The sequence below is a fragment of the Colossoma macropomum genome, unplaced genomic scaffold (assembly GCF_904425465.1).
Source record: "Colossoma macropomum unplaced genomic scaffold, Colossoma_macropomum, whole genome shotgun sequence".
In the NCBI taxonomy this organism is placed as follows: Eukaryota; Metazoa; Chordata; class Actinopteri; order Characiformes; family Serrasalmidae; genus Colossoma; species Colossoma macropomum.
Window position 1 is genome coordinate 31284299 of NW_023494787.1, and position 15777 is coordinate 31300075.

The window sequence follows — 15777 nt, forward strand, 5'->3', positions numbered from 1 at the left end:
GACTGCCTCACAGTGACTGAACTCTGTATTACTGCACTACAGCATGACAAACACTTGAGCTGATAATGGAACAATCTTTGACTCTAATGCTGCTTGCAGGAACCACTCGGTGTACTGACGAAGTAAGAACCCATTTTTTTGTTTAAACTGAGCAGCTGGCACTTTATTTTCTTAACTATAACTAGGCTGGTCAGCTGGCTAACAGGCTAAATGATAGCTAACAGCCTAAACAACTCCATCATTAATATCACAGGCTTGAATTAAAGTACTTATGATATGATTTACTGCAAAAGGGCAATATAAAACTCTAAAGAATGTCACTTAGCTTCCAGCGCCGCTGTGATTGGCAGCTGTTCCAGTAGCTCTGTCTTTTGTGTACTGTTTTTGCACTTTTTCCTGACTTTTTTTTTCTCTATATGCTTATATTGCTAATTTAGTGACTGCTTTGTATGTACTAAGGACATGGAACCCGTTTTCATGCATGCAGGCAGAAATACTTCGTTTACACAAGGGAAGAGCTGCTAGCACTCCGAACAAAGGGTCATGCCAACACAACGCACCCCATTCCAGAGGAGCTATCGGGGTTGCAGAGCCGGCACTAAGCTAAAGGCTAAGCGCATGGAGAAACGCTGGAGGTACAAACCTATTCCTTCGGTGGTGATGGGGAATGTGAACTCTTTGGCCAACAAGACAAACGAACTGACAGCACTGGTTTGTAATCAGCGGTTATACCGGGAATGTGGTCTTTTATGTCTCACGGAAATGTGGCTAACCGGCAACATTCCCGATGCTAACGTGGACATTCCCGGATTCACCACCGTGAGAGTGGACAGGGACACTAAACTGAGCTGCAAAAGCAAAGGTGCGGGACTTGTGCTTTTTGTGAACATCAGATGGCATAACCCAGGACATGCGACTGCGAAGGAGATAATCTGCTGTCGGGATATTGAACTGCTGGCGGTGAGGCTCTGACCCTATTACATGCCCAGGGAACTGTCCCACGCCATTGTTGTTTGTGTTTATGTTCCTCCTCGCGTGGATGCTGAGACTGCGTGTGACATCATACAAGCAACCATCGCGAGACTTCAGACCCAGCACCCTGAGGCTTTCATTGTTATCTCTGGTGATATTAACCACATTACACTGGACTCAATGCTCACTGCTTTTTACCAGTATGTAGACTGCCCCACTAGGAAGAACAGGACAATTGATATCCTTTACACCAACGTGAAGCATGCATACACCGCCACCCCCCTGCCCCCTCTTGGAAAATCTGACCACAACCTGGTCTACCTGCAGCCTCAGTACAAGCCCTGTGTCCGAAGACAACCTGTAACTATACGCTCCTTCAGGAAATGGTGACGCAGAGAGAGCCAATGAGTTCACCCCTACAGCACATTTTCAAACTGAGTCTGCACTTGAGGAGTGTTCCCACAGTGTGGAGGACATCATGCCTCATTCCAGTACCCAAGAGGGGGCGACCCAGTGAGCTCAATGACTTCAGGCTGGTCGCTCTAACATCACGTCATGAAGGCCTACTTCTACACCTTTTCAGACCCCAGGTTCAACATGTAATGGACCCACTGCAGTTCGCCTACAGGGAAAAAGTGGGAGTAGAGGATACCATGCTATACTTTCTCCATCGGGCCCACTCTTATCTGGACAAGGGTGGTAGTGCTGTAAGTTATGTTCTTTGATTTTTCAAGTGCCAACTGAGAGATAGGCTGGCAAGGATGCAAGTTGATCCGCACCTGGTCTCCTGGATTACCGACTACCTCACTGGAAGACCTCAGTATGTCAGGCTGAAGGACTGTACATCAGAGACTGTAGTCAGCAGCACAGGAGCACCACAAGGAACTGTACTTTCCTCCTTTCTCTTTACACTGTACACCTCAGACTTTAAGTACAACTCTGAGACGTGCCACATGCAGAAGTTTTTGGATGACACTGCTTTTATGGCAATCTCTATTGAGGTGGTTGAAGTAGAGAGGGTTAAGACCAGGTATCTCGGACTGCAACTGGATGATTGGTTGGACTGGTCAGCCAACACAGACATCCTGTACAGGAAGGGGAAAAACCGGCTCTATTTCCTGAGGAGGCTGGGGTCCTTTAACATCTATAGGAAACTCCTGCAGATGTTCTATCAGACTGTGGTTGCCAGCTGTCTTTTTTATGCTGTGGTGTGCTGGGGAGGAAGCATGAAAAAGAGAGACAAGATGGACAAGCTGGTCAGGCGTGTGAGGTCAGTGGTTGGTGTGGAACTGGACTCTGTGGTTAAGGTGGCCGAGAGAAGGACATTGCACAGACTGCTCTCAACTATGGAGGATGATGGCCACACTCTGCACACCATCATCATGGACAAGAGGAGCATGTTTATTGGTAGGTTGCTGCCACAGCGCTGCTCAACCAACAGACTCAGGAGATCCTTTGTCCCTAGAGCCATTAGGCTCTTCAACTCATCCCAGTGGGGCCAGAAGAGAAAAGGGAAGAGGATAGATGAGGACTGAATCTCTCATGCTAAATCATAGGTTTATTTTTATCTATCTGCACATGTGGACACCTTACTGTACATATTGCACTTTCTGCACACCTTATTGCGCATCTTGCACAACTGGACACTCCACACCTAGACACTTTAGACACTTTTATCTCCGTACCAATATATGCACATATTTATTCAGTATTGTCATTATATGCTGTTAACTGCTCCTCCTTGTACATTCATTATTTCACCGCCGTTTTTATCTCAGGTTAGAGATCTTATTGCATATTTTTGTATATTTCTATTTCTATATACGCCTGTAGATAGGTTTTTCTGTATATATTCTTAATTTTATAGTGTATCACCCTTATTATTATAACTGTCCTGTGTTGTGTGACTGGTACTGTCTGCTAAATTTCCTTCGGGATCAATAAAGTGTCTGTCTGTCTGTCTGTCTGTCTGTCTATCTATCTATCTATGTATCTAATCTATCTATGTACATGAATGACTTCAAATGTCCGTGTTTCAGTCAGAAGTGGCGTCACACCCAGGCTGAATCCCAAACGGCTCACACACACACACACAGTTAAATTAGATTTAAAAAGCTGAGAACATTAGATTTAAATAGTTTAATTGGGCATTATGTTCACTGTGTTACTGGTGACGGAATTTCATAAATCTACGTAGGACTGCCCACCACTCCGGGCAAGTGTGCTTACTGCCCCCTAGTGTGTGTGTTCACTAGTGTGCATGTATGTGGGTGTTTCACGGCACAGATGGGTTAAATGCGGAGGCCTAATTCCACAGTGTGCAAACACAGTTGGCTGATGGATGGTTCTGAATAATGGCTGGGGAGCACTGAAGAGAAATCTAGAACTTTGTCCTACTGCTTTTTGTAATTCTTGTTACTCTTTGCTGTATTTAAGGGTATTTGTATTTATTCTAATGATAACGTATCAAAAACACAACTACTGCCAAGATACATAGAAATAATGTTCTTAGGCACCTAAAACATTTGCATCTATACTGTATATTTGGATTTGTGTTAGGTGTGTGTGTTAGATTTAGATGTGTCTGTGTGGTTCCATTAGGTTCCATTAAATAGAATTGGGTTAATCTAAGCTGCAACAGAGAGACATAGACACGCAACAGGGAGCGAGAAAAAAAAAGAGAGAGACAGAGAGAGAGAGGGAGAGAGAGAGAGAAACTCTCAGTCAATAGCCCGGTGTCCGCCCAATCCATACTAATAATAAAGTAGAGTGAGGGGACGCATGCTCTAATGCAGGGCCGTCTTTGGGCAGCTTTCATTAGTGATTGACTGAGACCAACAGCAGCTCCAATTCATTCACACCCTGCTGCTACATCCTCACCACAACTCCAACTGCAGCTTTACTCTTCAATAAACCAAACGTCTCATCACTCAGCTGGACAGCGCTGTGTATGCACAGGCTCTTCAGTCATGAAGCACGACAGACGTTCTGACAGACGGATCTGCGCTGGTGTTAGATGTAAGTGTAGGTGATGGATAATGGCTACAAATGTGCCTGCTATAATAAACATTTGAATAAGAATACATTAAACAGATCCCTTTGTACTACAGCCTTTAAACAGAGAGAGGGAGAGAGAGAGAGAGAGAGAGAGAGAGAGAGAGAGAGAGAGAGAGATAATATCATTAATAGGCCTTCCATTAACAAAGGTTAGTAAAGAAGAGAGAGGAAGGATGGAGAAAGAATGAGGGAAAAGACTAACTATAACATACATGAGTTCTGACTTGGGTTAAACTTCAGCGCCACAGAAAGGTTTATAACTATTATTAATAAAGTATTCCATTTTTGCTATCATATGCTTAAAGTAATTATGTTTCCTTGTTTCAAGTTATATAGTGACAGCACCACTCAGCCGCACCCTTTTCCCGTACATTTGCATTTCGAACATTGTAATTATAGTCTACTAAAATTATTAGTAAAACAAAAACCATCACATCGTTCATCATAATAGGCCTACTACAAACTAAACTGAAACTAAATAAAAATGTAAATGCTGACTGAAAACAAACTGAAACAAAACTGAAATCAAAATCAAAATGAAAAACTGAAAATAAAAACTAATGGCATGTCAGCTCATGTTGGGTTTTAGCTGGTAGGCTGTGCGCTGTGCACCTTCTCCAAAATAAACAGCTTCATCTTTTTGGCTGCAGACATGAAAAACAGAGATAGGCCTTGTTCAGACTGCCAGCCCAAATCAGATTTTTGGCATATCCAGATTGTATCCAGATTGATTTGATGCTCTGGCTGCTTACATCGGATTTCAGAGTGTCTTTTGTCTCATTCGCAACGTGACAAACAATGACGATGTCAAATCCAGAGTGACGGAAGTGCTGGGAATCAAGAAGAGCACCAAAGATTCACGTTTATGTCAGAGAATTCTGAAGAGTTTGGAGGGTGAGATAATGCACCTCTGTCTCCTGTATCCTTGTCTAAAATCCGGGTCATCAGCGTAGCTATGTAGTTACTGACGCCTACGTCGTTACTACAGCAACCCACTCAGGTAGGCTGGTGATGTCTGGACAAACAAATACGATCTGATCATTTGCAAATAACGGTGCAGACAGTCGTCTCAAAAGATCTGATTTGAGAAACAAATCCGATTTGCCTGCAGTCTGAACACAGCCATATTTGTTCATGTCTGCAGCCACACAGGTTTTCAAATGAACAAATGTCCATCACTGTATTTTAAGGGCCATTGTGTCAATGATGGAAAAACTTTTTGATAGTCATTTTGATCAATATTGCCCAGCACTGGAGCTGACCCTTCTCATAAGAGACATCCAGACAGGAAGAGAAAGAGAAGAGTAGATAGAGACACAGGTGGAATAAAAAAAGGAAGACAAAAGGTAGGAATGATCATAGTTCACCCCTCTAGTTATGGAGAAAAATGGACAGACAAAAAAGTGAAGAGAGAGACACGTATGGGTAGATAAAGAATGGATGATTGTTCAATACTGGCTCCCAGAAAGCCAGTCCCAGAGAAAAAAATGGCTAAAATCTTTTACAGCTCAGCTGGTGGAAGATGATTTTCTTACACATCTCCAAAAGTCAGTTCCAGAGAATATTAGAAATAGTATTGAAGCCTATCAGTCACAAAATGTAAATGAAAATGTAAGATATAAAATGCCAATGTATGTGTATGTTTGCAATTAATTATACACTCATTTATATACAATTTTGGGCTCAAAATGAAAATTCAAATGTAATACAGCGTTTTTGCAGTTTGGTACACTGGTGTTGACAATTCATTTACACCAAGACTTAGATGTTTTATGAATAGCTTTATTTTAAATAAAATGTGTTTCCAGAACTGCATAGTGATGCTTCATGTTATTATGTAATAACGGTGTCAACGAAGCAATGAAGTTTATTTTTTTCTATATCTCTGAGAAGTACAGCCAAAACCTAACAGTTTGTTCTTCATTTCAACCCAGTGTGCTTTTGAACAATACAGGACAGCCAATCAGAACAGAGATCATTATCACTCTTATACATATATATCACTCTTAAAGGCACAGTAACAAAAACAAACTGGTTGGAAAATGGTCAAAAACTGAAAAAAAAAAGAAATACGATTCTACATTTTTTCCCTGAAGTCCACTTACAACATTTGTGTGGTTTTATGTACCAAAACCAAAAAGAGAAGGTTGGAAGAGCAGATGAGAGGAGGGTGGACTGAGGGCTGAAGGAGGAGTTACTCACTGGTGATGACCCCTCCAGTGAGCGAGGCGACGAAGCCGGCGCTGATCAGCACCAGCGTGATGAGGCGGCCGCGCTTGTGCCTCTGCAGCATCACACACATCAGCAGCCCCACGGCTCCATGCACAAAGAGAGAGGAGAACAGACACCACAGGAACACCCAGTACCACATCTCTGAAACACAACACATCAGACACAGAGTCATGCTTTAACACTTACAAAAATAAAGTGATAACAAAAATAACAAAATTTCGGAATTAAGTATTAATTGCTTCTCACTCATTGCTCATTGAAACAAGAAAATAAATTATGTTAAAACTTTTATTAATTCCACATTTGTGTTAGTAGAAGACTATATACTATATGGCCAAAAGTATGTGGACACCCGACCATCATATCTATATGATCTTGTTGGACATTCCATTCCAAAATCAAGGACATTGACATTGACATCTGCTCCACTTTTGCAGCTACAGCAGCCTTCACTCATCTGGGAAGACTTTCCACAAGATCTTAGAGAGTGAGTCTGTGGGAATTTGTGTCCATTCTGTCATCTGTGAGGTCAGGCACTGATGTTGGACTAGAAGGCCTGGCTCACATTCAGAGTTTCAGTTCATCCCAAAAGTGTTCATCAGGGTTGAGGTCAGGACACTATGCAGACCACTTGGGTTTCTCCACACCAAACTCGTCAAACCATGCCTTTATGAACTTCACTTTGTGCATAGGGGCACAGTCATGCTGGAACAAGAAAAGGGCATTCCCTAAACTGTTGTCACAAAGTTGGAAACATAATTGTCTAAAATGTCTTTGTATGCTCTAGCATTAACATTATCCTTCACTGGAACTAATGGATCTAGCCCAACCCTGAAAACAGCTCCAGACCATTAACCCTCCTCCACCAAACTTTACTGATGGAACTATTCAGGCAGATAACGTTCTCCTGGCATCCACCAAACCCACATTCATCCATCAGACTGCCAGATAATGAAGTTCATCACTCCAGAGAACACGTTACCACTGACGCTTGCCATTGTGCGCAGTGATCTTAGGCTTGTGTGCAACTGCTTGACCATGAAAACGACTTCTTGGGCTAATGCTGTTTACAGAGGTAGTTTGGAACTCTGTACTTGGAGGGCCCATTCTGTGAGTATGCGTGGTCTACCGCATTGTGGTTGAGCTGTTACTTACAGGTGACTGCAGAAATTTCACAAACTGACTTGTGTCATCTTTGACAGCCCCACGGTTAAAGTCACTGAGTTGTTCAGTATGACCCATTCTACTGTCACTGTTGATCTATGAAGACTGCATGGCTGTGTGCTTGATTTTACAAACTTGTTAGCAATGTGGTTAAAATGCTAAACTCAATAACAACCACATACTTTTGGCCGCACAGTGTATTTTATGATTTAGATGAAAAGCTATTGTCGTGCGCACTGTATTGCTTTATGGAAAGAAAAACATGCTTTACATTTGTTTGTCAATGCTTGACACAGACATAAAGAAAAATGTCAAAAGTGAAAATCTGAACCTGAATGTAACTTGTAAGTGAATGTAATTCAATACAAATCTCAACTATGCAATTAAATTGGTAATTTCAAAATAACACTTGAACATGTATTTTATACTACATAGTATGGTATAATATGTAATATGTAGTGTAGTATATATAGCACATATAAAAGTAGTCTCTATGGCTAAAGGGGAATTCCACCAACTGTAAAAACAAAATAAATAATAATAATTCAACAGTTTAGATATAAAAGTCATTCAGAGTGGATTCAGATTTGTTTACAGTGGTGGTGACAGGAATGGACATAATGTGTTCAAGGCAAATGTAGCCATTTATGTGCTATTCAAAATGGCCAGTAAATCTACATATTTTATATGTCATTTCAATAATGGTAAAATAGTGCAAACTCTGACAAAAAAAAGTTTTCTTTTGGTTCTGTTTTGCCATAAATGTCCTGTATGTATACTGCCACCATTAATGCATTTTAAAAATCAATTTCAAGCCAAAAGCGTTTTGCAAATCTACCATAAAATAATGTTTCAAGCATCAGGCAATACATTTGAAACCATTTTAGTGTAACAGAATAAAAGCTTAGTGTGATAGCTTTCTGGGAGGGAGCTTTTAGAGGCATTAAACGCTTTAGACGTCTGGTTCCTATCATCACCACTGTGAACAATTTTGACCCAGCGAGTTTTTCTAGAATGGAGCATTTCACACCAAACCACTCGGAATGACTTTTATTTACATCATAACCTTACATCATAAGAAAAAAAATGAGAGGAATTCCCCTTTTAACATTTCACTTGTAGAAGCAGAAAATTAGATAATAAACTGAAGTTCAGAAAATATTATGATAATTTATTATTACTGCATTATTAGACATGTAATTATGTAATTACATTTGAATTGTATAGCAAAATGAGAGTAATAACTCTTGACTTCTAAGGGTTAAAACAGTCTGCAACCTCCTATCTGATCAATACAAGCTTAATAATGATGTAAGAAAATAAGAAAAGCTTGAGAGGAGAGTTTTCATTGAGTAGTAAGAACATTGTTCTTAAACAAGATATTGTTTTACTGGCTAAAGCATTCTAGGAAGACTGGAAAACACACACACACATACACACACACACACACACACACACACACTTCAGACAACAGCATTGATTTTACATCTCGTGAAGACAGAGAATGTTGTTATATATGAGGCAGTGAGAGTTCTAAGTGTGACTCCCCTCTCTTTAACTCCCTCTCTCTCTCTCTCCCTCTCTCTCGCTCTCTATCTCTCGCTCAGACAGACATGCTTCAGCAGCCCTGAGCTTTGTGCACTCAGCTCAGCCTCTGGGAGACGAAGAGAGAGAATTCCAAAGTTCTAGAATCTTCTGGAACCTATCAGAACCTTAGAGCAACAACCAGAGTGATTCCACAATATTTGATGACGACTCAGAGGCAGCGTTTATTGTACATTTCAGAGGAATCTATGATGAGACGATACCTTTTTTCTCTGTCATACCTGCTGTAAGCTAAAGCTTTAGAAACAGTAGTCCAGCTTTGACACTCCTTATTAATAAGGGTTCAGGACAACACAAGGAACATATGATTTTTTTATACCCTTAAAGAGGAATTCCACTAATTTTTCAAAATTTCTGCATAATTCAACTGTTAAGGTGTAAAGAAAGTTATTAACAGTGGTTTGATGTGAAATGCTTCGTTGTAGACAAACGTACTGAGTCAGAATTGTTCACAGTGGTGGTGATGGACGAGTTTAATGCATCTAAAAGCTCCCTTACAGAATGTTATTACATAAAATGGTTATGAATTCACTGCCTGATGTCTGAGCCATTGTTTTAGGATATTTCTGAAATAAAATCTTGGCCTAAAATGTATTTTCAAATTGTACTCATGGCAGAGAAGTAAAAAAAAAACAGTCTGCAGAGAAAACGTACCACTATTTTAACGTCAGAAGAACATGCAGGTTCACTGGTTACTTAGAAAGCAAATAAAATGTCTATATATATTTTATGGCTATACTGGATATTGCAACCCCTGGGTCCCATCACCACCATTATAATGAAACTCAAGCTCCAATGCAAATATAGCCTTTTATTTACTATTCAAAATGGCCAGTGAACCTACAAATTTTATATGTCATTTTGATAATGGTGAAAGAGTGCTAAATACACACGCACACACACTCACATCATCTAAACCGCTTACCCTTCTGGATCACGGAGGGGTGCTGGAACTTATCCCAACAGTCACTGGGCGGAAGGCGGGATAAACCCTTTACAGGTCACCAGTCCATCGCAGAGCAGATAAACAGACGTATACATCCACACACACAATCACTCACACATTCACACCTAGGGGTAATCTTAGTGTGTCCAATTAGCCTGACTGCATGTCTTTAGACTGTGGAAGGAAACCGGAGCACCTGGATGAAACCCACGCAGACACGGGGAGAACATGCAAACTCCACACAGAAAGGACCCACTGCGCCACTGTGCCGTCAGAGTGCTAAATATATATATACAAAAACTTCTTTGGGTTTATATTTTGCCTTAAAATGCCAAGTATGTGCATCACCACCATTATAAAGAAATTCAAGCCAGTTAGTGTTTCTACAAATAAAGCATTTCACAAGAACACACTCTGAATAACTTTGTTTACATTTCCATGACGGCAATTTTTTTTTTTTAAATCAGTGGAATTTCTTTTTGACAAAACTAACATTTATGGACACAGAAATCTGAGTAACCTCAGGGGCTCCTGAGAGGTGCGACCATCTAAGCATTCACCCCAACATCAGGAGACTGTAAAGGTCACCCCACACCAGATGGGCAGTGTCACAGAGAGCCATGTTAGCATTTGTCTGTTTGCCTAAAAGACTGTCTGTCTTTCTGTGGGTTAATTTCACATCACGTGATCTACTGTGGCTTAGGCCTGGGCGATAGGGCATTTAGATACTGTCGACAATAGACAAGTAACCCGACAGCAATGAGTAAATGGATAATCTGTGTTTTGGGAAAGAGCTGAGATTGCTGAGAAGTTGGACAATTTTTTTAAGCAGCTGGTAACTATGTTGGATTCACTTTTAAGAAGTGTGTGGGCGTGCGCTCTAATAGTCAGTGTTTTTCTGTGAGAGAAAGAGAGAGAGAGGTTTGTTAAGAAGCTGCCTATTTGTTCTCTCCGCTACGCTCTGTGATGCTAGCTCTGTCTACCCCACAGCTCTTCACCCTCTTATTTTACTTTATGTTAAGTTTAGCTTGAGTGCATGTAACTGAAAACAAATGCCAGCGTGCTTTGGAACATCAGCTAGCTCCAGTGCCAGATGGAAATGGAAGCAAAAAACAAATTTTATATTGTTTATCTAACCGTGACTAACTAAAACATGAGAGTCAGGAGAACTTTTGACTAAACTAAGATGTTTGAGGTGGGTGAACTTGTGACTGTAAGTTCAGTGAACTTGAGAAAAGATGAGTAATAAATGATCTTAAAATTTTAAGTTGACTTGATTTTTTACAGTGTGAAGTACCATCGGTCACACGCATTTTACTATTCTGCTACTTGGGAATAGTAAAATGGATCAGCACATGTCGTGTGTAGAGTAAGGAGACTGGATATACGTGTGAGCAGACTTTCACAAACAAAATAAACCAGCAGAAATACAGAGTACAAAGTAACAATGTTTAAAAAAAGAAAACACACATAGCAAACAAAACATGAGGTAGGCACACAACCAATTCATGAGACAAAATGACGAGTAGACTAGACAACCATAGACCGAAACAAAGGGCTTAATATACCTACAAACAATAGGGAGCACCTGGGAGAGGGAGGAGGCAGGGAATACAAACAGGTGAGGATCCTAACAGGGAAGGTCGGAAAAGGGTGGAGCACAGGAACCAAAACAAAACACAAGCACATGGCTAAAAAGCACATGGCTACAACACAGGGGAAGAAACAGATGAAGGCAGAGGGACAAAGGAAACTGTGACAATCAGCATCAACATTGACAGACATGTACATGAAAAATATTGGATATTAGCATTGACTCAAAAATCCAATATTGGTGCATCCCTACACATAATTCAGTAACTACAGACTAACACTGCATAACTGGTGAAGTTATAGGAGAGAGTGAAGTCTGGAATCCTTTTCTGATACTGCTAACGAATGAGAGCAGATTTATTTCTATTTTGTAAAGGCTGTTTTGTTTGAAGTTTGGACACTCTTGGTCAAATGACATGTTTTCTTGATTTTCTACGTGGAAATAAGTTAATACATCCTCTACAGAGAATGCAGTTCTGCACATTTAATGCACAATTAGTGTTTATTTGCTGACTTTAACATATTGGAAAAAAATGAAATGTAGCCTGTAAAAGAATTATGGCACCTTTTATACTTTATGTGTTTTTCTCCAGTATGTTAAACTCGGCAAATAAACACAAACTGTGCACTAAAATTTGCAGAAAAATGCCAAAAAAAAAATGTGCTCCCTGTAGAGGATGTGTTAATTTGAATGTGGGTGTTCAAATGTTCGCCATGAAATGCCATGACTTAATCACTTCAATTCCTTCACACTTCAATTTCTCTCTCACATAACTAAATAAACTGCATATGAGCTCCATAGTAGTTGCTGAATAATTGAGAGTAGTCACTGAATAATGTGCCTTAAGTATAATAACTAAATAACAATCTCAGGTCCCGAGGGCTTAAAAATAATCCGCTTTAGTTGGATGATGAACTTAGTGCACCTTACACTCCATGATCCTGTAGTTCCCTTTATATCTGAGCAATAGCACAGCCACAGTGATTTACTGTCAATGCTTTTAACTACAGTGAGTGGTCCAGACTCGTTACTGTAACTGAACAGGTGCATCAGGCAGCCTAGATTACACTCAGCTTTAGTGTCCAGTCAAGTGTAACACACACACACACACACACGCACACACACACACACACACACACACACACACACACACACACACACACAGTATTGATCGGATCCAGGCATCAGCTGCCACTCACACAGTAAGAGAGCTGTAATGAGTAGACACAAAGGCCTTTGTGCAGCAAGGCCTATAAACATTGGAGTACTCACAGTCTGGTACAAACAATAGGTGAGAGAGAGAAACAGAGAAAGAGTCTCATCTAGGACTGCCACGATTGCTAGATATGTGCATGGGTACTTGGTTAACTGTTCAAGGTGCCAGCTGAGCCAGTTTAAGGGAAGCCAGGCCACTTCCTCATATAGAAATAAAATCATGATTGAAAAAAAAAATAGAGAACCAAAGAGTCCTCAATGAATAGGGGAGAACGGAGCTAAACGTCTTAATACGAAAATGTGTTTCTAACCTTTTGTGCAGGACCCCCTTTAATTTTGGAAAGTAGAAAGATATATTCCAATAAAAAAAGAAAAAACTGTATCTTTTCATTTTTCTACAGCAAACTGATTGCGGGCAGTATGTCGGTAGCATTACTGAAGCATTACTGCTACCGACCACTGATTGGTTGGTGAAGTGAGCAGCTCATTGGCTGAGCGAAGTGGTTCACATTCACTGATGTCTGTCTCTTGGCTATTTTTCAATAATAAAGTATGTTTTGAAATGTATTCCTTTGTGTGCTGCTGATTGTTTGTGAAAGACTAGTGCTGCCACCAAAAACGTTTTTTGCTGCTGCTTTTGCCTTTTCCATGGTTAACCGATTACCCTTTTATTAAACCTAATGGATACTCAAATATCAAAATTGGTCATAATGCATATCCCTAATGATTACTCAAACTAAAATAAAAAAAAATACTGAAATTACTAAAGTGTACCCTCTCAATGAATTAGCAATGACTAATTGGCAGTTTGCCTGATCATAATGCATATTTTAAATTCTCTTGCTGAGTGGGGTGTTTAAGCATTGGAGACTGCGAGCTCGACCCTTGGCGATACCACAGCCACTTGTGGCCAGGAGTCTCAGACAGTATAACTGGCCTTGCTCTCTCTGGGTGGGTAGGATGCCCCCCTTCCTCCCTCCTCAGGGAGTACTTCTCAGCCATGGTAACTTATGTTAAATGCAACGGCTAACAATAGGCTTGATGTCTGTCAGACAAGTTGACGAGCTCCACCTTTATGAGGTGTTGGACTGGTTTAAAATTTTTACATTCAGTTTGTTCCCACCTGAATAATTTGGCGTTCCCACCCAGATTTAGCCCAAAAAATGCTCACGGTTGTCCGCCAGACATTTTCATTACGAGATCATGTCTCACCCTGCAAGGTGTGGGACCATCATGTGTTTTGGAGAGAATTACCAATTCCCAGTAGGTGGGAACTGGCTAAGAGAAAACTGGGCAAAAACATACAAAAAAAACGCTTACTGGTCTCTCTTCCACTAAAAAAGCACCATAGTGCTTTCACTTTTTAATGCAGTATACGCTTACTAGCTTATCTTTTTCCAATAAAGTATTTTGGAATCTTTGAAATGCTATGCATGGCTCGTTACTGTTTAGTTAAGCTGATTTTTACTCTTTGGCCTTTTCCAAAAACTCTGATTACCCAATTGTCAAAGCAATCAGTATATAACTTGCTAAAACAATTGTCAGTGACAGCTCTAGTTTAATCACAGAGAGAGGTATAGACGTCCCAGCAAACAGGGACATCAGCAGAGTGAGGCGATACAGTGTGCTCTCTCAGTGCCAGCCTGTTCCAGTACGATTACCATCAACACTGGTACCGTGCGCAACTGTCTGCTGTCTGGGATGCCTGGCTCAGCCCAGAGAGGACCCCTGCCATGTCCAGCCGCTAATGCAAGAAGATAAATGAGCAACCACAACAACCAATGCTGCAGAAGAGAAAAGAGCAGCAGTACAAAAACACTGTTTCAATATCTGATTTTATATAGTCAACATGAATCAAGAAACAGATTTTCCTTCCGTACCATGACGTATTTCTGAGTGATAATGTAGTGGTTGGACATTTTTATTTGCTACATTAGTTTTGCACTGGAGCTATGAGGCTAATGTAGCCAACAACTAGTTACTATTCAGTTAAATCTGAATAATACACCTCAATTAAACCTGTAACAAAAATGTCTGGGGGACAACCATGAGAAATTTTGGGCTGAATGTTGGTGGGAAAACAGACTTATTAGGGTGGGAACTGAGTGTGAAGGTTCTACACCAGGGGCGCACAACTCTGGTCCTGGAGGGCCGGTGTCCAGCATAGTTTCATGGTTCCTCTACTCAAACACATTGATTTAACCTGGCAATTGACAGATGAGTTGAATCAGTTGTGTTTGAGAAGGATAGTCATACTGTGTTGGACACTGGCCCTCCAGGACTGGAGTTGTTCACCCCTGTTCTAAACTAATCCAATGCCTCATGAAGATAGAGCTCCAAGTAGAGGATGATGGTGCGCTCGTCAACACTGCCTGACAGACAACAAGCCTGTACTTAGCCCATGGATGCCATGTAAACTAGCATAAATAAAAAGTACCCCAGAAAATACCAGAGCAGAGAAAATTCCAGAGCAGAGAAAATTCCAGCACAGAGAAATTCCGTGCAGAGAAAACATTACATGAGATAAAAATAAATAACCTCTTGTTAAGAAAAACAGTTCTGTTAGCTAAAGATAGCATGTCATGACCTAGCCTGTTTTGCACGTGGTAACTCCAAACAATAAAAGAGCATGTACTAGAGGAAACTGGGACAGCAGGCATACCCAGGTTTGCTGGGCATTTCGTCACAATCCAGCACCAAAAGCTTGATATGTTGTCCCCAGATATGCATTTTCGTTACGAGATCACACCTGGCCATCTCTGACACTGTGTGACACTGTTATTGTGTCCTCCCTACAATAATATCGGCAGGCGGCCTGCTTTAGAGATGAGATACATGCTTTGTAACTGGAAAGCTAACATTTAGATTGCATTAGTTCAATTTTCGGCAAAATAATCTATATTCAAATTCAAAGATGCACTAACTTAACCCTTCGGACCCCCTGAAAACCATACCATCACATTTTGGGGAGAACCTAAAAAGAAACTTGACA

General features: G+C 40.7%; 1 protein-coding gene across 1 annotated transcript in view; it reads right to left on the minus strand.

Annotated features, from left to right (window-relative positions):
• Positions 1-15777, minus strand: part of tmem170b (transmembrane protein 170B) — a 32889-nt gene that overhangs the window by 4600 nt on the left and 12512 nt on the right. Inside the window, exon 2 of the mRNA XM_036566923.1 lies at positions 6232-6402. Within this exon, the coding sequence (XP_036422816.1) occupies positions 6232-6402 (171 nt within the window). The remainder of the gene's footprint in view (positions 1-6231; positions 6403-15777) is intronic.